Source organism: Sinohyriopsis cumingii, chromosome 12 (assembly GCF_028554795.1).
Source record: "Sinohyriopsis cumingii isolate HCF-2022 chromosome 12, ASM2855479v2, whole genome shotgun sequence".
Lineage (NCBI taxonomy): Eukaryota > Metazoa > Mollusca > Bivalvia > Unionida > Unionidae > Sinohyriopsis > Sinohyriopsis cumingii.
Window position 1 is genome coordinate 58,115,679 of NC_142972.1, and position 27,638 is coordinate 58,143,316.

General features: G+C 36.1%; 1 protein-coding gene across 3 annotated transcripts in view; it reads right to left on the reverse strand.

Annotated features, from left to right (window-relative positions):
- LOC149786535 (mitogen-activated protein kinase kinase kinase 15-like) overlaps positions 1-23,836 on the reverse strand; it is a 192,614-nt gene extending 168,778 nt beyond the window's left edge. For all 3 annotated transcript variants that reach the window (XM_089977042.1, XM_089977041.1, XM_089977040.1), the window contains exons 1-5: positions 23,723-23,836; positions 18,876-19,044; positions 12,127-12,349; positions 8,589-8,770; positions 2,187-2,262 (exon numbers count right to left, since the gene is read on the reverse strand). In XM_089977042.1, the coding sequence (XP_089833168.1) occupies positions 2,187-2,262; positions 8,589-8,770; positions 12,127-12,349; positions 18,876-19,033 (639 nt within the window). In that variant the 5' untranslated portion in view covers positions 19,034-19,044; positions 23,723-23,836. The remainder of the gene's footprint in view (positions 1-2,186; positions 2,263-8,588; positions 8,771-12,126; positions 12,350-18,875; positions 19,045-23,722) is intronic.
- Between the last annotated feature and the right edge of the window lie 3,802 nt (positions 23,837-27,638).

Consider the following 27,638-nt stretch of genomic DNA (forward strand, 5'->3'; position numbering starts at 1 on the left):
GAGACAGAAAGAAGTAAAATTAGAGAAAAAGCCCATAAAGCTAATTTGTCGCCAGTTCAACAATGGCTGCTCGATCTGCAATCACCAAGCAAAAGAAATTATGAGCAAAATTAAAATGGTTCATTATCATGCTGCATACTGTACCCTCAACAATTCTTCTTCAAACTTAAGTGTCTCAGCCATTTCTGATATGCGGAACAAAGCCCAGATGCCCACCTGTGTCTCTTCTACAAAACAGCATAGAAGTAAATTGTTGTATCCCTTCCACATGACATCCTTCCATCTAACCTAACTTCCCAATGAGTCAGTCTATGGCTTTTCGTGCAAGTGAATCACTGTCATTCTATGACTTTTGAGTAAGTAAATTATTGTCATTCTATGACTTTTGGGCAAGTAAATTACTGGAATTTTATGACTTTTGGATGAGCAAATTACTGGAATTCTATGACTTTTGAGTAAGTAAATTACTGGAATTCTATGACTTTTGGGTAAGTAAATTACTATTATTTTATGACTTTTGGATGAGCAAATTACTGTAATTCTATGACTTTTGGGTAAGTAAATTACTGGAATTCTGTGACTTTTGGGTTGTAAATTACTGGAATTCTATGACTTTTGGGTAAGTACATTACTGAAATTCTATGACTTTTGGGTAAGTAAATTATTGGAATTCTATGACTTTTGGGTAAGTAAATTACTGGAATTCTATGACTTTTGGGTATGTAAATTACTGTCATTATATGACATTTGGGTAATTAAATTACTGTCATTATATGACATTTGGGTAAGTAAATTATTGTCATTCTATGACTTTTGGGTAAGTAAATTATTATCATTCTATGACTTTTGGGCAAGTAAATTAATGTCATTTTATGATTTTATCATGCTGTTGTTGTAGGGTTTAACCCATTTTGCAGCACAAGATAGGCTATACATGGCAGCCAGTACAAATGGTGGAGAAAGAACCCGGGAAAACCCTGGAAAGAAACACAGACCCATGAGAAGCTACTGGCAAGCTTTCTCACATATGCACATTGGCCAAACCCAAAACCTGAACCCATGCAGACTGAGGTGAGATGGTAGATATATGCACTTTGGATCACTTGGGGCCCCTGACTTTATGGTAAGTAAATTAATAATCATTTTATGATTTTTGGGCAAGTAAATTATTGCCATTCTATGACTTTTGGTCAAATCAATATATCTAAATATTACCCATACCATTTATACTCCCATGTCCAGTCAATGCAGTTGGAGATGACTTATAAGGGAGTATGTATGGTAGTTTTTGTCCCAAGAACCTTAGTATATTTGGTTTCTCTGTGAGACACTACTGTGTTGCTGACTGATATAGATTAATTTAGCTTGGCAGTTAGCCAAGAATACAAATCACATCATAAATGCTTCATGTTTTAACGTGCTTTTACATGCACCAAACAGACATATGCATCTTTCATGTTTTTCCCCCCTCAACTATTATCTTATTATTTTAACTACAAAAACACTGAGATGCACAACTGCAAAAAATCCCCCTGAGGGGATATAGCAGTACACTGACAAAGATGGATATTTTAAGAGCAACACAAGCTATAAAATTAGCATCAAACATGATATTAAAGATTGTTTCTACTGTTTCATGCATATAAACACAAGTTTTGTATTTAAAAAATCATGAAAGATTCACTGTTTTGGACTAAATATCAACTGATTCAACTAGAAAAAGAGGTAGAAAGCAATCAACTGCAAAGGCCAAGTCAGGTTAACTTTTTGGTGGTGATGAAACAAAATGTCACTGCCAAAGTTAACTTAATCATGAATCCAACCCCTCTTGCAAGACCCCTATTACTAGTATTAAGTTGCATTACTAGCATTAAGTTGCATTTATATGATAAGTTGTTGTTGTTGTTGTAGTAGGGTTTAACGGCATTTTTCAGCACAAGATAGGCTATACATGGCGGCCAGTATTAATGGTGGAGGAAGAACTCGGAAAAACCCCAGAAAGAACCACCGACCCACGAGAATCTACTGGTAAGCTTTCTCACATAACCACAGTAGCCGAATCCGAGACTCGAACCGACACAGACAGAGGTGAGATGGCAGTGATCTGTAACAGTGAGCGCTTTAGACCACTCGGTCACTCGGGGCCCCTATATGATAAGAAAAGGAAATATAGTCCTTGAACTTACCTGTGCTAGCTCTTCCCCTTTGTATTGATCACGAGCTTTTCTCAGATCAGCCAAAAACCTCTCCTTTATATGGACTCTGAAATATGGAATACAAATGTAACTGATCAATACAGCAGTAACATGTATACTTTCCACCTGTACAGACCTGGATTCAATACCTTGCTCAGGGGATGACAATCCCAATAAGTCTGAAATCATTATTGTGGGCAAGAGACATTTCCAGGTTCTTTACCACACTTAGACGAACACAAATCCCTAGCCCAAATAGCCTGCCCAACTAAACATCATTAGTATGCATGGGAAATTTCATGCAATTACTACTAATGTATATTCCCTACATCATCCTTCACAGGATCAGAAGTATAAAAAAATGTTATTTTGTTTGGGTGTTAAGTTTTATTCTATAATACTTACCTGCTACTATTGATCAGTTTACTTTTTGCAGGTCTCCAGTCTAAGCTAAATATTTCCTTCTTCAACTATTATTAAAGGGACAGAATTGATAAGAACATGATCCCAATTCTCTTGTGAACTGGACCAAGGCAACAGGACATACAGCCAGCTGGGAAGTCAGAATCTTTTTAATTCTAGATGTTAAATATAACATAATTAAAATTAGTTTTACTCCCCCAAACTAAATTATAATAAAAGCAACACCTGTTAATATTGTATTGCTGAATTTTCCAGTCAGGAGGAAGGTTGATGACCTGAAAAAAACCAATACCAAAAATAATTACAGTAGAAGTGTGTGTGTGTGTGTGTGTGTGTGTGTGTGTGTGTGTGTGTGTGTGATTTAGATTTTTAATGTAGCTTTAACAACTTTTCAGTCATATGGTGCATTATGCTGCAGACATTTAGCATCATATTCCACCCAATCACATTATCCTGACACCAGGCCGAACAGTCCTAACACTAACCTCTTAATGCTGAGCACCAATCAAGGCAGCTGCTAATACCATTTTTATGTCTTTGGCATGATTCAGCTGGGGTTTGAACCCTTGACCTCCCACATCCTAGGCAGACATTATAACCACTTAGGCCAGCGGAGCAGTCTTACCACGGAAGTGCTCACCATGTACACAGTTACAGGGTTATACCACATGCTGTGCCATCCCTGTAGGACACAATGAAAAATATGCATTTGTTCTGGCATGCAAAAGATGGAAGGTAAGAGAAAGAAACTGCCAATAGGCATCTCTCATAAATTATGTTTCAGAGTGATTCAAATTTGCTCAAGATGCAGCAATAGCCCTAACCTCACGGGCTTTAATTCTCATGAAAGAATGGTTCTTCTCAAGAAGGGACTAATGAGCTTTTTGATAATGAGGACAATCCACCTGGAAATTAAGGCCACCAAAATATCACAGGAATCCTTGAGAGGTAAAAAGATATGGCTGTCAAAGTGACATTTTTTCCAGTAAAGGTAGCTGATTCTTAGCCAGTAACACATAATGGCAAAGAAGAGAAACTGAATCAAAGTTACATTTGCTATGACTCTAGGTCTTAAACTGAAAGAAACAAAACCAACAAGCTTAGTAAAGTTCAAAAAACAATTTATTTCTCCAGTGAAAATATAAAAGACACATTATTGTGAATTAAATCCCAACTACAAGTAATCCAAATTGTCCTATCACAAGTCCAGAAATATAGAATGTTCCAGATGAATTCCAATCTTCCTGAATGCCTTTATATGCAGATGATCTGCCTGTTGTACAACTACCAGTACTTTGTACCAGCAAGGATAGAAAAGTCATTCCAATGCCAAATTTTATTTGTTCAAATGCTACTCAGTCAATCTTAACAATACTTGGTTTCTCATATAGGGGAAACTATGTTGTAAACAATACTATACAGAAAGAAAATGAATGAATCAGACCTTTACAGGAGACAACTTGATAACAGAAACATAAATGAACACAAGGACAGTAGTGTAATCCCACCCCTATCATCACCGTCAGACACTAACTTAACCAACAGATAACAATATTGGTTCAAAGTTCACGTACAAAATCAATAGTCAAAATGTTTAAATTTAGTGGCTTGGTTCAAGTGAAAACCTTCAACTTCAACATGGCTTACGAGATCACACTACTAAAGGTTATCTACAATTATAGAGCAGCAAAATCCAAACCAAGCTGGTCCCTCAGCAAACAAACATCTGGTTAATAATTTGTTTTGATCAAGAAGAAATAAAAGCTTGGATTAAAAACTATAAAGCTTGTTTTTATTGTTTTGCACACTAGCAATTAGTTACACACCCAGCACCAGAAGGAATGTCAGCTTACTTGTTTGATGGCTTCAAGCATAGTATTGATAGTAACCACACTGAATAAAACTGGCCTCTAAGCTACCTCATTTGTTAAGCTGCAGCAGCAATACATTACTATGTTGCAGTAATATGATAACCATAGTAACTCCAGCTCTATGTGTAAGTTGTCTATTTTAATAGGCTAGCAAGGTGGTCTTGTACTATATATACCATTAAACCATCTGAATTCATCAAAGAGAAAAGCGAACTCTTCTGGTGCTGTCTTGTTGCTATCACTGATCAAATCTGGTGAGGATTGTTTGAAATGAACAGGTCAGCTTTTAACTGAATTTGATGTTGAGACAGTTAAAACACATTTTAGTTTGTTGGTATACAAATACCAACAATCTCCTTTTTTTCCCAGTACAGAGACATATTTTGCTTGTAAAAACCACCATATACCAGCATAACAGAATCTCTGATATGCCACAATGACTCAATCAAGAATGTCTTTGAATAAGTTCCCATTAATCCTAAAGTAGTTTTTAAGTCCAAAAGGGCAATGAGTATTTTGTAATTCCAATGAATAATTTGAACAAATAATTCCTCAAGAGTTATATCCAAGCAAAAACACTGATCATAAATGCACAAAGACTGATATGAAACAGGATGAATACATTTTTTTTTATCAAACTTCCATGTATACATAAATTTCACATGACCAGTGGTGCAACAGACTGATCTGGAATTCCCAAATTTTGGATGAAAAATTGCACCAGATTGTCAAAAGTCTGCTTCCAGAACATTCTATACTCATAAACTCAGTTTTGGTAAAGATCTTAAAAAAACGTGACAATAGTTGGGTAGGCAAAAAGGTCAAGCACATTATAAATTAAATATATGTAATGGTACTGAACCATACAACTCTTTCACTGTGCTTTAGGCTTGTACCACAATTCAACTCATCAAGGGAATATCAACTTGCAAATACAGTGTGACCCCGCTATAATACGGTAGTTGGGAGTCATAGAACCCAACCGCGTTTATAGACCAAACCGTGTTATAAGCAACCAGGTCAGTTAGCTGAAGAAAATTATGCATGTACCCCCAAAAAAAAAAATTGCGGGGAAAGGGTGTAGGTAATAAATGCAGGCGGTAAAATACATGCTTATCGGCACAGTTACCATCTTAAACTGATGCATCTTAAACTGATGCATATTAAATGACAAATACACCTGTAGTGAAAACAGAGAAGACATAATAGTTTACCTTATTTAGAGAACCACAAATTGGTACATATATGTGAATACTGTTTATATTTACATGTAAATGTATAGGATGAATAGTATCAATATCGTGTATTCACCCGCGAACCTCATCATATACACTGAATCCACAATACAAGTGATTCCATAGAAAATATGCACACACACACACAGCTTTAAAATATTCAATAGTTTTGCCACAGATCATATTGGTCTGAATTCAGTGGGAAAAATATAGCACAATCACGTAATGAATGACAAAGCACATTTACTTTTCAGCATGTCCCAAGTTGGTAAAAGTTAGTTTGCATTTTAAGCCGCCATTGGTAGTGTTTGTAAGCATAAGCTTTTTCCCTACAAAAAGAAAACTTTCAAGGCACAGTTAATGCGTTCCAGTCACATTGGAAAATGCAAAAATCCATCAGATTCCATCACTTTTATTTAAGTTTGGTACTGACTTCCTTGGATGAAAAGTTTTTGTTTTTATTGAAAGACTGTAGTCACCTTTCTTTGATGAAGGGTGCATGCATTATTGAACTCACTGCCAAAGAACAGCTTTGGAGAACCAAGCAAATGCACATTTCTTATTGCAGCGGCAACATTAAATAATTGTACTGCATGAATGAAACTGATTTTTTTTCTCCATCTGCTGAGTGCATTTTTATAACAAGCGGTGCTTCAAAGGTAATCTGTTTCCTTTGAAATTTCAGCAAACTATTTTATCTGGGAACATTTTTAAAAGGAATTGGCTATCATTTAGACTATTCTAGTTACTGTCCCTCCATGCCTTTTGAATAAACCAAAAAGTAAGATTTTTTAATTAAAAAAATCAGCAGTGGGATGCTGCCTTCCACGCACGCATCTGAAAATTAACAAAGGGTCAACAGACGATAGAGACACAGGTGTTCTGGTTTGATGACAGGGAATTATTACAGAAAATGTGAGTGTTCTGAAGGATTTAATTCTGAGTGAATAGAAGAGGAATTGTACTTACCATCCACATACAAATGTCAGTCTTTGTAAATATATTAATTACTAGTGAGCAGCAAAAATATGATGAAAGATAGATTACGAGAAAATACCTCATCCGGTTGATCTCCGTTACCAGGCATGTCAACAACAAAAAAGCGGATATTTCACAACATACAGTACTCATGCTAGATGTCATGATAAGCGAATTATAATATAACAATGCACTATTAAGACGGTATGTCAATATGGACAAAGAATTTGTTTATGTAACAATAGATCAATTTTAGTGCATTTTATATCCAGTTTGTGGCTTCCTTTCATGGGGCCTCTGAATTTCTGCCCTCAGAACCAATGGTTGTATATTAAAGTTTAAAGAGCCAAAAACGTCGCCAATAAAAATAAATCGCCACATGGTATGTTTTGCCACCAATAAGGACAAACAATCCAAGTTTACTACATTGACAAAGACCAATGCGATCACAGAATAAACTTTTTGTTATTTTTTTGTACCTTTAAGAAGAAAAAACAACTTTTTCATGTCCGAGAAAAATACAAGCAAAATTTCAGAAGCCATGCCATGATCGTCTTGTATTATTCATATGCGATCTCTTCCCCAAAATGATAAACTTTTTACGTTTTGTTTTACTTTTAAGAAAGAATTTTTTTGTGTACAAGAAAAATACATGTATATGAAACTTTGGAAGCCACATCACGACCGTGTTATATCAGAGCACGCTATAGAGGGGCCACACTGTATAAAGAATCAAGCAGGCCAGCTGTAAAGTAACAGTCCTTGTACTCTCTAGGACTTGCACATGCTCCACTCTGCCTTCAAATTACACAGCTGTGGTTTTGTCAGAGTACTGAAATATACTTCATCTAAAGTCTCATTCAGGTGGACTTTGCACCTATGCTTTTTGGGTTGTATTTACAAGAATGGTATTTTCTCTGAACCTGTGCAATCAAAAAGCACTTTTCATTATTAGAATCATGAATTTGCTATTCATCAATTTTTTATTAAAAAAATTCCCTTTTAATACCATAAAAAGCAGCACATACCTTTGAAAAAAAGTATATAAGGTGAACCTGAGAGATGGGGACCTATACTTACTTATTAAGCTGAATCCAACTGAACAGACCCTGCCCTGTTACCACAAATTGCATTGACTGATCTGAGTCTATGCAGTCTGTTAAGAGCAATTTGGGGAACAAACAATGGAGACATAAATCTGCCTGGATGTATAATGCAATGGCAGATCAGAGTCTATGTTGTTTGCAGTTGGATTCAACTTATAATTTAGTATATGTGCTAGTATACTGCATGAAAATAATATTAGTCCATCTTGTAAAAAGCATAAGTACCAACCATAGCTATATACACTGAAAATTTTAATGCAATTAATTGACATGCCCATTTTTTATTTGTCTGATCCAATTCTGGTTTGATTCTATATGATTCCAAAATTAAAATGGGGCCCCAGGTGGCTGAGTGGTCTAAAGTGCTAGCCTTTACCGATCAGTGCCATCTCACCTCTGACAGTGTGGGTTCAATTCTTGGGTTCGGCCAATGTGGGTATGAAGAAAAAAAAAGCTTACCGCTACCTTCCCATGGTTTGGTGGTTCTTCCCGAGATCTTCTTGGATTCTTCCACCACTAGTTATACTCGCTGCTAAATAGTGTTAAACCCACAGCAACAACAACAAAACTGTAACTGTTACATGATGATAGACGACAGTCACAAGCTTATTTTTAAACCCAGCTTCTCTGAATGTAATTCAACTGAACCCAAAAATCTGAAAATCAATTCCACGGCAGATTTTATGGAACCCCCAATTAAAACCATTTTGTTTGGTGTAAAACTGATGCTGAAAGCTTTTGCAAATGAAATTAGTATAATAAAAAAAAGGTGCAACTTACGTATTTTCTTCTGCCACATCATTAAAAGCCTTTTTCAGCTTGTTATAAATGGAGGGCCCAGTATCTGGGTTGATGCAGAGTTCAGTACCTCTTCTTGACGTGCTTGAGGCATCTATCACTGCACAAGTCCCCTCAGCATCCAGTTGGTATGGGAAAAAAGCCACATCTGCACCACAGGATAGCTGCAATAATGACAGAATTTTAAATTAATCATTCTCATAGCAAACTTGACTTGCTGGTACAGATGTCATATTTTTACAGGAAGTCAACTGGGTGCCCAACGATCCTAATGATCTGTTACCCGATCAAAGGGAAATTATATTAAATGTGAACCTGAACTGCTTTGTTTTAAGTTCAAACGTGCCAACCCCTTGAGAGATATAAGCATAATTATTATTAATGTGAAGAAAAAAGTTCAATCTGAGCATACAAAAGAGTAATCTCTATATTACATGCCATAATTACAGAAAACCGTTATGAAAAAGGTATATTTATTTCTGCTACTTACCTGGATCTGCAGTTAGTTAAAATTCTTGTCACAAATCAGCTAAATCCATGTGGATTAGTACGAGAATACAGACACAATACAAAATGATAAGTTATTTATAAAACAATATTCACTTTAATCGGTCAACAACACAGGTTTAACTTTAGCTCAAAGGTGGTAAAGTCAAGTCCATAAATTCTGACTGCTGTATTATAACAATGTAGAATTCCTCTATAAAAATTTGTAAAGTGTTAATGATTTGTCCTCTTCCTAATGCAACATGCTCTTCAATTTAACAAGGTCCTTCTCCTCTAACATTTTTCAATCACATAACACCCATGAGTCACATCGATAAAGCCATGTCACTTGATAATATCGGGCGCCATGTTTTTTTTCAATATAGACTGGTCTGCTACATGCATGTTTATAAAACTATAGTTCATCTGTGACACATGGTTTCAAATTCAAGAAACCCGTCTGTGTTTTCTTCTAAACATTATATGTACAGTTACTATAAACAGAAAATAAGGAAACTGTTCGAGTACATAGACAAATGGTTGCACACATCAACAATATGAAGATGATCAGTAGATAGCGGTCTATGATGGGTCAATGTCACATGACACGAGCATCCAATTGGACTTGTTATTTTGTGTCTCACTTGCTCCTGGCATTACCAGATATAATAATCCTTGATCTGAACTTGGAAACATTTTTTTTAAACATGAATTAACGGGTACCCTATAGCTAATTTTATTAAATGGGTAATTATGAAAGGGCAGGTACCCTGAGTACCTGGTTACCCACTGATACCTTTACTTGCTGGTGTTCTGAATTAAGACATATATTAAATGAATCTGTGGGACCATCAATGGATAATGGTTGTAGTTTTAAAATGAAAAATGCTATTCTCACAAGAAACAACACAAAATACATTCTTTTTATATGAATAATATGGCCAGATAATCCCATAAACACCTTGTATAAACTCTTGTTTAATCCTTATCTTACACACTTAAAGAAAATAACAAACTTTTGTCTAGCAAAGGGGCATCATGCCACAGACATGTAGCATCAAGTCCCACCCAGTCACATTATCCTGACAACAGGCCAACCAGTCCTAACAGTAACCTCTTAATGCTGAGCACTAAGTGGGTCAGCTGTGAGTACCATTTTTTGGTATGACTCAGACAGGGTTCAAATCAGCAATCTCCCACATCGGAGGCTCTCAATAAGTACATGCACAATCATAATTCTTGTTGTGTACCATACTAGCATGTGGTTTAATGGCTAAACAAATTACACACATGGAAGGTTAACATTTCCCTGACAGATCAGACACAGGATAAAGCGTGTTGGATTAATGATAACATGAACTGTAATGATAATTCTGATAAAATATAGTCATGTTTCTTGTCAGGGCTGGCAAATTTCTGAGGCTGATGGACAACAAGACACCATGAAAATGGAAACATCTTTTTTTGACCTCAAAAAATTCTACACAAGTGTAAACTTTTGTGGCACTTTCTATTTGCAGGACTGATAGTGAATACGAAGACAGTGTGCAATTAGAACAATAAGAGGGCAAAGGTTTCCAAAAAAGTTGATTATAGCAATCTTGGTACATATGCAGTCATTTACCTGGAAACCAGAAAAATAGTGCTGGGCATACAAAATTTTAAAATCACACTGTCATGGTATAACAATGGATTTTCTAAATTTGTCCACCTCAATATAATAATAATCTTGTTACTTATATTCTATCCAATATATGACTGTTTGCTGGTGAACTTTTGCTTCCAATAATGGTTAAAGACCCAACCCTGACAACTGGTTTTCTTAACTAAGACATACATAAAAACATCAACTTGTGGGCTGTTAGTTTGTTTTATTAGAAATCAAACTGAATCAATGTCCATATCCAGAAAATCTCAAAGGAACATAACCCATGACTTTCAAAGAAAGACATGGTTACTAGAAATGTCACTTCCTGTAAACAGTTGGTTCTAAAACTAGATGAAATGCAACCCTGCCATAAGCAGATACACAAAATAAGGAAAAGGTTAGATATACTAAAAAATCTGATATTTAAACTTAAGAAAATTCATTTGAGCTTCTTTATTTTTGCCTTGATGAGCAGATTAAATTACAATATCAATGAAGTATCCTATACATTTTCTCCTGGTATAAAGTTTTCATGTCAACTGATCCTTCAACCAACTTGTGACTGACAATGAGCTTGAAGCTTACTAAAACATCTTTGAGTGTATATTTAAAATTTTTAAAAACTGTCTCGTTCATAAATCATATCTAATTACAACAAAACTTTAAAAAATCGATCATCAATCACTCTAATTGACTACATCACTCCAATGACATCAATGATCTTATCATTAAGACCCTTCTTGCCTGCAACCTCATAAAACTCCAAACAACCAAAATCTTTCACAATGATTTTGAGTCCACAGCTCTGTATGTTGTTGAAATTCTATTGTATACAAAATTCAACCAGATAAGTTGGTATGTATGTATCGAGTTATTCACACAGCAGCACAATCCAGACTATCCACAATATAGTAAGGTAAATTATCCAAAATGAACAAGGCACACTGTAAATACTCGCTTATAAGTCAAGTCAATCTGCAAACAACAAAGATCCTGATCTGCCTTATCATAATGTGCATGCAGATCAGGGTCTATGTTGCTTTTCTACTAATTACGCCAAACTGCACAGACCCAGATCTGCTGGCATATTATGTGATGCCAGATCTGGGTCGGTGCAGTTTGTAGTTGGACTCGTCTTTTAAGCGAGTATATACAGTACAAAACAAAGATGAAGCCAAGAAAAGGTTAAAATCCTTAAAATGCAAACTTTAGTATATAAACTGTGGGGTTTCTTAAAGAAAAGTCTATAACTTTCTTAGAGCTGGAATATCATTAGTGAATGCATCCTGGGACAAAATGGTTGCCTCTGTTACTTGCTTCATACAATATGCCTATTCTACATCGCTAGATTTTAACCACATACTAGCAAGGTACACATATGCTTACCTTCATAGAAATCGTGGCCTCTGGGTCACTATCATAAAAGATTATGATGTTATTTTTCATCTCCATACTTTCCCGCACACCTAAGTGATAGAAAAGGGAGGACTGCTGGACAGTAACTGACATGTCAACCACCACCACATCTGCATTGTAGAACGTGTCCAACACTACCAGTTCTCCAAAGTCCAGCTTTTGGAAGATAACCGACTCATGCTTAGCATCCATGCTGCAATAAATAATGTACAGTGAAGATCTGAACTGGACTTGGGTTATAACCAAATATATACAGAAGGCTGATGGACCAAAGGAAGTTGTTTTTAAAAATTATATATATACATTCTCGTATAATGCACCAGATCTGTCTATGCAGTTTGTTAGTGGTAATCAGTAGAACAAACAACACAGACCCTAATCTGCTTTCACATTATGCAACAGCAGATGAGGGTCTATATTGTCTGCAGTTGGAATCAACTTAAAGGTGAGTATATATGTTAAGAGAATGATGGTTTTCCATTATATTATTGAAACTCCCACATACTTGTCGACATTTATTCACGTTATTTGTAATCTGATAAACCCCCTGCTTTGGAATAAAGCAAATGCATTTCACTGTTTTTGTCAACACAGCATAGCATGTGAGGACACATTTGTTATTTTGTGGGGGAGAGCACTGGCAGTCTGCTGACAATTTATGCCGCTAATCTGCTGAAAGTTAAAATTTTATGAAATTTACTGAATCGAAAAAACTGATTTTCTGTAAAAAACATTGCATCTCAAGGAACAATGAAATTCTTACATAAAATAAACCTACATTAACTTTAATTTGTTAAAGTTTTGTATGTCAATCAATTTTTAAGTAATAACATATCAAGAAATTTAATTTGAATGCATTTCAATTTTAGGAGTATCAAATCTTACCAAAAAATCTGACCAATCCAAAAGTTGCTATTTAACATTTGAATAAATTTTCCAAGTCAGGACTGACATTTACTGTAGAATCATTATTTTCATTGGGTACTAATTCTGGGGGATTTGTTGTTGCCTTGAACCATGAATTTAAAGACCAAATGAAAAATTAGCAGCATATGACAAAGCCCCCAATCCCAAACCTTGTTATTTTCTTACTATGGTTCATTCCTAGAGATCTAGAATGCTATTTGATAATTCAGCATCATTTCTGTAATCTGGTATAAAAAAACATCAGCATGTTTGTTTCATTATAATATTTAAAAAAAGAAAAAGATTTTCATAAATGTTGTGAGACAGGGTTCAATACATTCAGGGTGTAATGAATGAACAGCATTAAAATACAAAAGTCATTCAAGCATGCTAAATGGGTCACTTTGGTATGGTTTTGTTACGGCCAAGTTATTGTCCTTGAAATGCATCGACATAACAGATTTTGTGTGTTGCTAAAAAAGGACCCAAAATAATGAGCATAACAAATGAATAATTTTTACATGTGAAATATGTCCAAGAAACTGAGGGTGAAACAATGAATTGAAGAAGTATATATACACACATATGTGCTAATGAATAAACACACAAAAAATGGACAAAGTGTTATAACCCATTCCAGCTATGTGATTGACAGGGTGATCAGTGGAAATAGTGAAAAAGATTAGTGTCTACTATATACAGTATAATGTATAACTCACATAGGGTATGCATTTGCTCTGCATCATTTTTTGCAGCTATAAGTGTCATTTTGATGAATGTGATTAAACACATCTTTAAATGGCATTTATTCACATAACACCTCTCCCTAGATAACTCGCGCACACTGGGGTCCACAAACATAGACCACACTACAAGCGACGCAAGAGTTACAGAGGGAACTCTAAATGTTGAAAACAATTGCTGTCACATCGAGAAAACTGGGGCTGGGGGGTAGCATGAGTGAACGAGCTGTTCAATGACTGAATCCTCTTTTTACAATCTGTCGAATAATAAATTTTAATAACACACTTTTCCTAATGAAGTTGTTCGTTATTCCATTAATGTTTTCAACCTCAAAGTCAGTTAACCAACCCATCCATAAACATGGTCACATTTTAGACTGGATTCTTCATAGACCTGACGATAATATTCTACAGTCCTCCCTGGTATCCCACCTACTTGCATCAGACCACCTCTGCATTATATGCCATCTTGACGTATCAGTCCCTAACCCTCCCCATTTATTTGCTACTAAGAGAAACCTCTGCATGATATATAGAACCAAACTAATGCATGACATCCAAGCAAACCTAACAACTTACTTCCTACAGCAGAACAACTTGATAACTGCCTGCATTCATTGCTTAGCAAACATGCCCCAGCCACCAAGTGCAGAGTATCAATTCAGAAGTGTTCTTCATGGTATAGCAGTGTTAGGGACCAGCTTTGCACTGCTAAAAGAGACCGCCGTAAAGCTGAGAGGCTTTGGCTTTCCACCAGACTCACTATTCATAAGCAAATCTATGAAGCCGCTAAAAAGAAAGCCACATAGTCCATGCAGCGAAATCAGCCCACTACAGTACTAAGATCATGGAAAGTTCCAGCTGCGAAGAGTTCTTCGAGATTACTAACAAGCTAATGTCAAGGAACAAATGTACACCACTTCCAGTCGACCTTCTGGACCTGTTTGCAAATTTCTTCCGTGACAAAGTACAAACCATTAGAGATAAGCTTGACAACACAACTTCAATTGACTTGTCATCACCATACAGTTGGGATACAGAATTTCAGTGGCAACCATTAGCAGCATTTGAACCTGTCTATGGATTTAGTATGTACAGTCATGATGAAGAGTGCACCAAAGTCATGTGAACTTAATCCAATTTCAACATCACTGCTGCTTGAGTGCTTAGATCCAGTGTTGCCTTCACTAACTGATGTTATTAATACCTCTCTCATCCTGGGAATTCCCATAATTTTTCAAAACTGCCATTGTAAAGCCTCTGCTGAAGAAACCAACAATCGACCATAATGATTCAAAGAACTACCTCCCAGTTTCTAATCTCCCATTCATATAAAAAATCTTAGAAAAGGATGTTCTATCCCAGCTTGTATCTCATCAAATTCAAACAGTCTTTTTAGCAATGTACAATCTGCATATCGCCCTTGCCACAGTGCTGAAACTGCTCTTCTAAAAGTAGTTAATGACATTCTCTCTACTTTGGATAGTGGAAAGATTACAGTCTTCACTCTCCTTGATTTGTCTGCAGCATATGACACAACAGACCATGATATATTACTTTACCATCTCCAGCATTTATTTGGCATTCATGATACAGCCTTACTGTGTTCAAGTCCTATTTGGTCAACATGACACAAATTGTGTCTGCAAATGGAATACACTCCAGCCCAGTTAATCTATGTTGTGGTGTTCTTGGACTTGCTCTTTTCATTCTATACACTCAGCTGCTCTCAAGTGTCATAGATCATCATCCAGTGTCTCACCAATTGTATGCTGATGACACCCAAATATACAAATCCAGCCACCCAACTGAAGTTGGTGCTACCATCCAAGGTGTAGAGAGGTGCATTTCTGATGTGAAATCATGGATGACAAGTAACAAGCTGCAGATAAATGATGATAAAACTGAGGCCATTCTGATCAAAACAAAAAGACTTTGTCATTCATATCCTTTACTCCAAACATTAAATATCAGCAACACCAACAATAAATTCACACGGTCAGTGTGAAACCTATGTGCTACTCTGGACAATACTCTCACAGTGCACCAACATGTCATGAACATATGCAAGGCTACATATCTTGAGCTGAGACGCATCAGCTCCATTTGCAAATATCTTTCAGATGATGCCACTAAAACACTTGTGTGTTCATTAGTACTTTCAAGACTGGACTATTGTAACTCAGTTCTGTCTGGTTCATCTCAATATCTACTCCAGGAACTTCAAAACACAGCTGCTTGGATCATCCTTAGAGTAGCATGATCAGAGCACACCTCCTCACTGCTCTGTACCCTACACTGGCTATCCATTTGATCCAGAATCAAACACAACATTTCTTCTCCACGCTATGTTTCACTGACTGACTCCAGTCCATCATACCTATTCGACCTCACCCATGTGTAGATCAGCAAGATACTTACACTCCTTTTCTGACAATCATATACTCATTATTCCCACTATGAAAACAAAGTCATATGTACAGTGTTATTTTGCATACCAAGGCCCAGCAACGTGGAATAAATTGCCCACTGAACTTAAACACAAAGACACAGTGATAACATTCAAGAGTGCTCCTATAACTCACATATTTCAACTGCAAGAACAAACTTAATGACCTAATAATGTTTCCTACCTTAAATATTTTCAGCATGTTTTTTATGTTTTCCAATTTCATGATGTTTCTTTTTGTAATCATATCATTACATATGCTTTTTATGTTATAGGTATTGTCTAATGTTGTAAAGAGCTAAGAGCATCTAAAGATTAGGCGCTATACAAAGTCCTCATTATTATTATTATAAATAACATTTATTTTCAAAATGTCCAACATATGAAGGATTGTTCCAAATGGTTTAAAGTACACAAAAAATCTGTGTATTACGTAACTGCTTTTTATCTCTCTTGTTCCCGTAGTGGTATTTAATAGTATCCTGCCAAACCGAAGTCCACAGAGCAGGGAACAGAACAAGACTAACTGTTGATAAAACAACAAACATGATTCCTTTTCTTACAAAAATACACAGCATTTATTTTGCAAGACAATCGTCTACGTTGAAACTCAATTTTTGTATTGCTCAATTAGTGCAATATTGATGTCGTGATTTCATTGGTAGTAATAATGAAACTTCTTATCATCCTTGTGGATATCTCTAAGTGCCAGTTCAAGAATTCTCTGAAACTCGCTTGCCCACAATGGTCCATATCTGTGAAATCAGTCTTTATTTTATGAAGTATTCAGTTCACTTGTCTGCCTTGTTATCTTTGATCACGGTTATGAAAGAGTCGGTTAATTTAAGGTAGTTTATGTTACATACACAATGACATTTATAATAGTGTTCGAATGATCAAATGAAGTGAGTTCACCTGACATATGACCTGGACTGCTAGATTCTAAGTTTGTAGGATTTTTGTGCCTTTTAACTTTTCTTTTATCCCAGCCTCCTTTATTTGATTCAAAAGATATAATTAACGTGATAATACAAAGGAGGCCAGTTTTTAATTCAGTGCAACAATACAACAAATACTTTCGCAAGTCAGTTATCAAAACATGGTCGGCATTTAATTAGATTCTCAGAAAAACGCTCGCAGACATAGCTGTTACAGTAAATTTATGCATTTTATGTTTAATTACAAGAGGACACATTGCATTTATGACGATTACACTTAAAAGGAACTAAAAGACAGAACTAGAATACAAATTTCAATTGATAAAAAATATATTTAATTTATATTTATTTATTGAAGTACTGCCTTCACTCAGCGTGACATTTTCATTGTTCAAAATTTCCTTACATATCGTTAATTGAGGTGTACTAGGAATGTCGTTTGGAAAGAAAATGTAAAAAAATTGTATGATCAAAGTGTTGATTAAAATGTCCAGGTCATATCTACCATTTTTGACGATATAATGAGCGATACATCAAAGATTTTGTTACCAATTTTGATCGGAATTTGCTTGAAGTTTAACAGATAGGCATCAATTCTGGGGGTATTTTCTGGTTTAATAAATGGGATCCATGCCTGAACCTGCATTATAAGCGGGTTCACGATTTAACAGGGCATGAGTTATCGAGGGAGTGGAGTATTTTGGTCCTTGTCCATCAAAGTTCCATTGAAGATTATTGTATAAATTCCTTGAGAAATGCTGAACAGCAAATTCAATGATAACATACGTCAACATTTTAGACAGTCACCCAAGGTGATCCTGTTTCAACTGGTTCTGTCATGCACTATGATGGAAAAGCACCTGCTGATGGGAAGAAGTTTTAGAACAAACATAAACAGAGATGCAACAATGTTGTCATTTATATTCAAAGCCTGGGGAAAAAATAAACTGGAGGTAATTATGTAACTTCGTATATATATATATATATATATATATATATATATATGTATATGTATATGTATGTTACATTGTGTCCTATATTTCAACTGGTATATAATAGTTATTTTTCCCATTTAAATATCTTCCTTCATATATATAAAAGACAGAAGGAACATGGCTGTCAATTCAGATTTATTTTGTTTAAATTTTAAATTATGCTTAATTATAATTTTGAAGAAATGTCACAAGTACAATGTAAAAAATATACATACAAAAAATGTCTCTTACTCCTCTATCCCATTCACAGTTGAACATCCATATGGGAGATAAATGTAAATCATGAGACTTTTTTTTTAACGCGACTATCCAATGATACCCCATGCACTAATAACAGTTCCATCCATTATCAACCATCTTGACCCAGCCTAATGCTGCATTGCCATTATTAAAGTCCACAGCAATCAATAATTTTCAGCAGGAAATTTTGTTATGACAATTATTGTTCAGATCACTCAAAAAAATCACAACTGAGTAAACTTTGTTAGAACTATATTATGATTATATTTTAAAACTAAAATTAATTTCTACATTTATATCAGTATTTGTGATTACTTGACCCAGGTGACTTTACTATAGACTTAGAGACCTGTCAATCAAAACTTGAAACCATGGTCATTGCCACAAGGAAAAAACTTACCACAAGGTTCCTCAACACAAGACGTTTATATTCCGATAACCTACTCACCTAGCACAGGCTCTTTTTACTTCCTCTAGAGCTTTCCTCCTGGCTTTCAAGGACTGCAGTACTAATGCACCTGCCTTAGCATCAGAGGCTGTATTACCTGTGGTCACATTGGCTCTGACAGCAGACTCTGTCACATCAATAACTGATACAACCTTCATTTTCACTCAATCTGGAATGCAAACAAGTTGGTTGTATTAATGGGTGGATGCAAGATTTCATGAGGTGAAGTAAGACATGTTTGAACCATATGAGGCCAGGTTCCGAAGCAATGTTTGCTTTTAGTTGGTAGGGACCATGTCAAGATTTAGAATGGGTTGAGGCTGATTACCTAGTCTAAATCCACAACTGGTATCCCTCCAACAGGTGCACTTGAGTACAGCAAAAATATATAAATATATTTAAAATATACAATCTGCCCTTAAGTAAAACAAGTTTACCAGTTCTAATTAAAATCATTCTATGACAATAAATTGAATAAGAAACTTTCATTGGGCTAGAAGTTTCAAAATATTCATGGAATTAGAAAAACCACAAAACCTAGCAAAATATTTCCCTATTGCAAACTTGTCCAGTAGACCATTTACATAAGATCATGGTGATATAACCCTTTGTTTTTTTCCATCGTAACATACTCAGAGGTCTCTGAAATGCTTAATCATGCATATCTGGATGCCAATTTTTAATCAGGGATGCAAAAAATCATTAATTGGGAGTCCTCCATATGCATATAATAAGTGGGTGACAAACAGACTTGCCAGTCTTGCTTCAGCCACCTGCTTAGAGGGGAAATATGCTGATCAATTAGCCATGCTGATTTACAATGACAGAATTCAGATGTACATGTTGTCATTATAAGAGTACATGGGTCCCCCCTTATACGGTCATCTTTAACGATCTTGTTTATTTGAGTCCTCCCAATATAAAAATGTTTTAGTAAGTGAACTCTACCCATTGAAGTCAAGTCGAATAACTTTTCTTCTGAAGTATTATGTCTTTGTTTACGTGATGACATATTAAAATTTTGTAAAGATTTATTCCCATGCTGCTAATTGTACAGTACTATTATTTAATTTTGCAGAGTAAACTTTTGAAAACGAAATGTCTTGTTATAAAGGAAGTGATACATATACTGTCACGTAATTTTTCAGTCTTTGTTGGGTACCCTGTTTATTCAAGGTTAATTGTTTGTCTGTGTGTTATGGTAATCCACAAAATCTATTTTTAGCCTATCTGACCATGTTATCATCTTAACAATTACATCAGCCGTAATAGTTAATTTTTAAAAAAATCCAATGTATGACGCCTAAGATCTATCAAAACAATGATGAATTCATTTCCTGCAAACGTTGGCATTAAAGCATTAATGTTATAATAATAACCTTAGTGGTACATGTACTTTAGCCAAAACTTCTTTCAATAATGAAAACCTGACAACCAGAATGAGACACCATGAAAAATAATCGGATTACTAACCTTACTGTAATTAAATATTGGTTCTGGACACATATTAGTAATAAAATGTGGTCGTCTGTGAGGGGTAAATTTTACACAAGCATGTTGGCCACTGGTTGCATTAGATGTGGCCCTTTTTGAGGGGTACTTCTGAACACAAACTCATCAGTGCTGAGGGCCGTAAAGAGTGGCTGCTGGTCAGGGGGGCTGTTCATGAGGGGGACCACTGTGCATCAAACGAAACATGATGCACTAACTGGGTGGCAAGTTCAAAGACTCTGACTGGCTGTTGGGTTGGAGAATCTGCTGAGTATATGTTGCCATTATAAGAGTACATAAAAAGAACATGATGCAATAGCAGGGAGGCTGGTTCAAAGGCTCTGACTGGCGGCTTTGGGGGGAAATGTGCTGATATTTACAATGACTGAATTCAGAGGCAGAAAGACCCAGAGATATACATGTGGTCATTTATAAGAGTACATCAAATGAAAAACTTCAGCTTTCATTATTGTGTTCATTTCAGAGTGTAACTGAATAAGTAGTGCACGTGACTTCAGAATCAAGACATGTTCAGATGTAGACAAAATGCCATTCACAAATCTGGATAAGTATTTTGCGGTTAAATGACAAATTGATGGAGATTGTACAGAAATTTAGAAGAGTGCTAAAGCTGCTAGAACTGATAGTTTGGACGGGACAGTAGCCAAGTGTAATAAAGTGTGTGATGCCTGGCTTAGTGTTTGGAATAAGACCTTTCCTTGGATTTACAAAAGTCAGTTTCACTCTGATGGACAAACAAGACCTATATGTCAATATTATAAAGAATGTAGAAATTAAACTCAATGGCAACCAGTAGTTCTTCTAATCTGCAAAGTTTTCTTTGAGGGACTGCAACTTTTGTTGATGTGACTCCTATTTTTACCAAAATGGGAGTCCTGGACTCCAAGTTTTAAAATCCTAGCACTGCCCTATTTTTGTTCCTTTTATGTCACAAAAGAATTTAAACTAACATCTGAAATATTATTTTAGCAATGATTATAAGAATATTCTTTAAAAGTAGTCCAGAAACCAATGGATATATAGAATAATAAAAGCACTATAGAAGAAAACCTTCATCTGAAGTATAATCTGTGACCGTAATGCCAATATTTAAATATTGGCATATCTTCTAGAAGCTGAATTTCTGTGACCTCGTATGCAACATTTCCTCACCTATCAGAATACTTTTGGGATGTGACATCATAGTAGCGACTACAGCAAGTGAGAGTTGCCAAAGTAAAAGACAATGCCATTTTGCGCTGCTTACGGGTGTAATAGCACGTCATGAAAAGCATGTGGACAACATTTGTTTTCTTTTCCAAAAGATAAAGGCATAAAGACAGTATGGATACATTATTACAAGTGAGTCGATTTCAAAGCAACAACATACAGCACTCTGTGCTCATTACATTTCTCAAAGGAATATTATGAGAGGGATCCTGAAAAAATGGCAGCTCTAGGATACATAAATGCTAGGCCTAGACTAAACGTTGGCGTTGTTCCAGACATACCGTTGGATATTTTGAATCCTAGGAAAAAGTGTCAGGTCCATCCTGTATTCAAAGTGAGGTACCCATTGGGATAAACAAAAATTGTGTGCCTAAGGAAACTTTAATCACACTGGTGAAATGAGTAAATGTATTTTCAAGATGTTGACATACATGCCGTAACATGGCACAATTTAAATCAAATCACCACTGTCATAGGTGAAATTTAGATCTGATTTTAATCAAATGTGGAAGCTTTGCTAAAAATAAGATTCTAACCCTGTCATGTTTTGAGAAAACACAATATTCAGTAATCTTTAAAAAAATATAAAACAAATTATTCACTCTATGCCTGTTACATGTAGCATGTATAAACTGTACTCCAATGATTGGAATTCATGTAAAACTATCTCTTGGGCAGTTTAAATAGCAGCAATTAAAAGAAAAGAGGTCAAAATTTCATAATAACTGGATGACAATAGAAATTGGGGGGAGGATACTACTGACCCCACCCCTTGCCCCAATGTGTGAGTGTCCATGGGACATGTCATTTCTCCCTGTGATACACCTTATTATTACCCAAGCCAGGACAAGACCCTTTTTCATATTCTGGTCAGCTCTGGCTAAACTGCTAAATAGCTAAAGTTTTGGTTTAAGTACGCAAACAATAAAGCCAGTGTGACTAATTAACAGTTAATCCTGAGAAATGTTTCTAGGCTTTTTCTAAAAAGTCATATTCTGAACATGTATTTTTGCTAATTAAGCATACCAAATGTAATTGGGACACTTTTTCTTTCCTTTATTCATCTCAAAATGCAAGCTAAAATTATAATCAGGACATACACAATATCTGGGGTTTTCACTTGCATTTTGCACAAATAAACTGGGTCCAAATACAATTTTGAAGAAGCTATTTAGAATTATTTCCTCATTGAATGAGCATCACATAAGTGAATGCCAAATAAATACTTTTGGTGTTCTAAAATTTAATACTGATTTAGTTTAACCAGTCTATTCAAACCTGGTTGCTGAATGCTCTGCATTTTAGATGTCATCAAAAATTTACAGACAAAAATTATTGATAGCTATGGACTTTTAAAATGGTGGAGAGGTACTAAACTGGGTCAACAAAAAAGAATATTGGGTCACCAAGACAAATAACATTTAAAACAGGTTTGTACTGAATCATAACATCATGTTTACCTCATCCAAAAATATCACGTCCTTTAATATTGATTCTGACATGGCCTTCCAATAAATATGGATATGTGAGGATCAAAATATAGAGAATAACTGCCCCAGAAAGTTAAGTGTAATCAAATTTTACAAATTACACCCATCAATGAAATAGTCGCTATGGAACGTCTACATGACCTTATGACTTCTATAGTGATAACAGGATATATTTGTCTCGTTATCTTCGTTTAGATAAAGGAACAGAGTAAAATCAGAAGGAACAATTATTTACAAAAAATATGAACAAAGAAAATGTCTCTATCCCATATTTAGTTATACGGATGCATTAATGTGTCATCCTCGGAAATAGGTAATTCTTCGAAAACGTGTTGTCAGATGATACCCAAAGCTGCACTTAAGGATATGCATGCATTTTCCAACAGCGATTACGATACAACTGACTTTTAAACTTGCTACTAATGAACACTCATTGGAAATGTGCTTTCCTACACACATAGCCTTCAAGTTTAAGGTTGCAATGCATTGTTTTGCTGCAGGCAATTTACGGTATTGGTTGAAAGAAAACAACAAGTGATGGGCGTCCCTAAATATGACCCAGTTTGCTTACACCATGCTATACTCCTAAATTAAGAAACGTGCATGCTGAAAATGCGCGACAACCAAAACAAATACCTTAGTAATAGTAACTACGACTGTCATTTTGGATGCAAATAATTCATGAATGTATTCCTTTCTCATGCAGGTACGAGGACAACCAGTGCGTAAGAAACTGTAGACCAATTAAAGGGTCAAGGGCAAACGTTGACTGTACAAATAATGTACAGAATTAAGATCCAGTTGGACAAATATATATTAAGGTGGAAAGAAACACGATCTATTTTATGTGAATTTGTGACATTTCGCTTTTTTTCTGTTAGATTCAATAAAATAAATATTTACAAATAATTAAGCAAAAAATCTTAGGGAATGCAAACAAAGAAGCACACACGAGCTCTAACTGCATGTTAGCTGTGTATTTAAAGAAAAAAAACATTTGATGATTAAAAAACAACTGTTTGCATAATGATAGTTTGTGAAAATTGACCAATGAAACAAAAATATATGTTATGAATCGACCATGTGACACCGGCAATCAAAGCAACAAAAAAAAAAAAAGAAAAAAAAAAGAGAGAAAAAACAAAGAAAAAAAGAAAATAAACCCCACCAATTCAGGTTTAATCCGTTGAAATGATTGGGTACAGTGGTGTACTAAGGGTAACTTGTACCAGAGGTGACGATGAAGACCCAAAGAGGTTTTGGCGCCCCAGTGCCTCGGGCACCCGTTGTTTTGTGCTCCAAGACCTCTGGTGCCCGGGCAACCCCCCTGTCCCCCTCCCATTATTAAAGCTACTTAGTGAGTGCTAGATATGATACAAAAAGAGAAGACAGTAAGTACTGGGTACTTGACGATACAAGAATATAAGACAGTCAAGTAATGGGTACTAGATGATGCAAAAAAGAAAAGACAGTAAGTATAGGGTAATAGATGGTACAGGAAGGGAGAGAAAATTGGATGCGATTATTGTAATGATATGCATACTATTTTGTATTTTTTATTTCATTGTTTATCTATCATCCTTGTCCAGTTGTGGAATATATTTATCATTGTCCTCATTAGTCTTTGAAAGTTCGTTAAAAATGAAATGAAATTTAGATTATTTGCTTGCCAAAGTGGAAAGTATTTAGAGCACGACAATGAACAACGTGGGAGTAAGTGAAAGAAGTAGTGAAGTAGGATACCCTAGCCTCAATGGGGAAAATACATTACAGACGCCCCTGGGACACTCTAGCCTCAAGTATTTTTAAAGCACACCATGGGACACTCTAGCCTAAAGGGAACTGACCAGGGGGAATAGCGGGTCTGTATAGCATCAAAGGAAAGTGGGGTTGTTGTATAAGGACAATATGAATGGAACAGGTGAGGTGACGTCACGGTACTGAAGATTGGTAACAATGTTGCAACAATTATAGGAACAGGTGAGGTGACGTCACGGGAAGAAAGAAAAAACCTAGAACGCTTGGCGGAAACGGGACTGGCGGTACACATACATTGATAACACATACAACATACATACATAAAGAACTATACAACCAACGAAAAATAATTTGTAGGCAAGAAAGGAAATCGTTTCTAGATTTATAACTCATACAACATACATCATACAAACACAAATAACTATACAACTAACGTTAGGCAAGAAAGCAAATCTTTTCACGGCAAATGAGTGACCCTGAAAAGGGCTTTTCAGTTTATGTTAACATTATTCCGTTAACATAGAAGGCATCGCATAGGTCTTCCTTTCTTCCTCAAACTTTTTCTGACGTCTGGTCCGTAGATAAGGCCTTTCCTCAAACAGCTTTGTCTCTCCACATAAATTCTGTTTTCCAAACGCTTGTTTCGGTGATCCGGATATTTGTCCACGATGATTTCACACACATTGGTAAGTCCGTACGGAACAGCATCGACGATACGAGGGTAGATGATTCTACGTTTGTCCACATCTTGTGACGAGAACAGATGAAAGGAATGAACTGAACGGGGTTATTTATAGTGGAAGAGCGGATCGAAACGGATTGAGTTTTTTCAACAATCCTAATACACGGTACAAAATTCAATCATACTGTGGAGTCTGTCTTCCAATCCGAAGAGAGCTACCCGTGACGTCACATTCCCTATATATGTGCGCTAGCGTCTGTGTGTATTTAATCCATGCGACAGAGTTTTTCAAACATGACATAAACTAAGAAGGCACTGAATTGGGTTGCACAGGCCGTGGAGACGAGAAGCGATGGTATAGCAGCGGCTACCAAAGTCAACACAGTCCTACTTCCAGAAGAGGTCGATTTTAATCGGGATTTAGTCAATTTTCTTTCTTCTTCGCAAGAATTTGTTCCGGTACCAGTAACTTCGCCACCTTCTCCTTCTTTACCACACGTCGAGGATTTTAAACAGAAACAGAAAGAAGAATTGGAGGAATTTTTACAAAAGCAGAAAGAAGCAGAACATGCTTTTCTCCTTCAACAGCAACATCAACAGCGAGAAGAAGAGGCAAGAAGAAGGATACGAGAAGAAGAAGAAGAAACATCATCAGCAGAGAAGAAACAAAGCCTAGGAGAGAAGGAGGACAGTGAAAGTCAAACGGTGACGGTACTCTTAGACATTTTAGCAAAGTTAAGGAGTCTGAAACAAATTTATCAGACTTATTTAATACGACCCAAGAGAAAAAGACCTTCCCAAACCAAACAACCAAGCTCTGTTACTACGTCTACGATACCACCCCTAGTGATTTCTACCAAATCATCGACAAGAGCAAGTCCAGAAGTAGGCCTTGGCCGTGGCAAAGGCTTAAGGCAGTTAAAGCTGATTACGTCACGTTCCTGATATTTTTTAAGACAAACAAATACCCATCGGTCCAAACATCCACTTCTCTCGAAAAGAGATACCATTCATTTTGCCAAAACCAATTCAAACTCAAGATCTCTTTTTTCTGCCCGTGATGTACGTGTGTGAGTGAGTGCGTGAGTGCAAATCCATATTCTAAAAAATCAAAAGCAAGAAACACTTGCGTTTTCTATCTGGTCTATTCTGGTACATATTTAAAATTCCAATTCACAACACAACACAACACTTTACAAAGTTCATAGACTTCTTCTGAGCCTTTGCTCACTCTCTCTCTCTGTGTTTTGAATTTCTTCACTTTCATAGGTTTTTCCTCCTCTTCTTCCTCACTTTCTCGTCGTCTTATTTTCTTCTCTTTTTTCTCTTCTTTACGTGTCTGAATTCTTCCGTTGGGGTTGTACCTTTTCTTCCTGTTCGGAACCATTCTCTTCCTCTTGCTCCTGTTGTTTCTTAGGGCATTATGAAGACCAATGTATTTTCTCTTCACAATGATAACGGGTATCTTGGCTTATGTCTCTTCTGTTAAACGTCTTGCTCAATGCCCTTTCTTCTTACAGATATATCAAGTATCTTGACTTTGATCTCGAAAGGAGGGGGAGTAGTCCATCGGCATGTCTGAAGAAAACTTTCGTATGAAACTTCGCAAAGCTCTGATCAGAAATTCGATCTGTGTGGGTTCTGGTCGGTTTGAGAGCGAAATGAATATTGGAAGGGAAGACACTGACCTTATATATATATACACTGGTCCTAACTACATATAAAGGGGTCCATGGCGTTTAAAATTTAGTCACTTGACTTTTTGCAGTCAAGATGAAACGATCTCATCATGTCACAGATAAAGGAGAAGAAAGTAAGTGGCAGAAACGTGATTTATCGCCTCGCACAGTAGCTGGCACAAATGAATGCCAGCGATTTGAAGATGACACGAGTCAGCCAGAATCCAGACCCAGAGAGTCTACAATTAACCAAAGCTCATCACCATTAGTAAACCCTGAAAACTACTATCACATACGAGAGACGGAAAAGCGCTCCTCTAGAAAACTTAGAACGACGGCTTACACGTACACGGTGAAGTTTAAAGATTTCAAGTCCGACGTACCGTTGGAGAAAGCAGAGGGTTTCATCATTGTTTGTTAAGCACACTGAAAC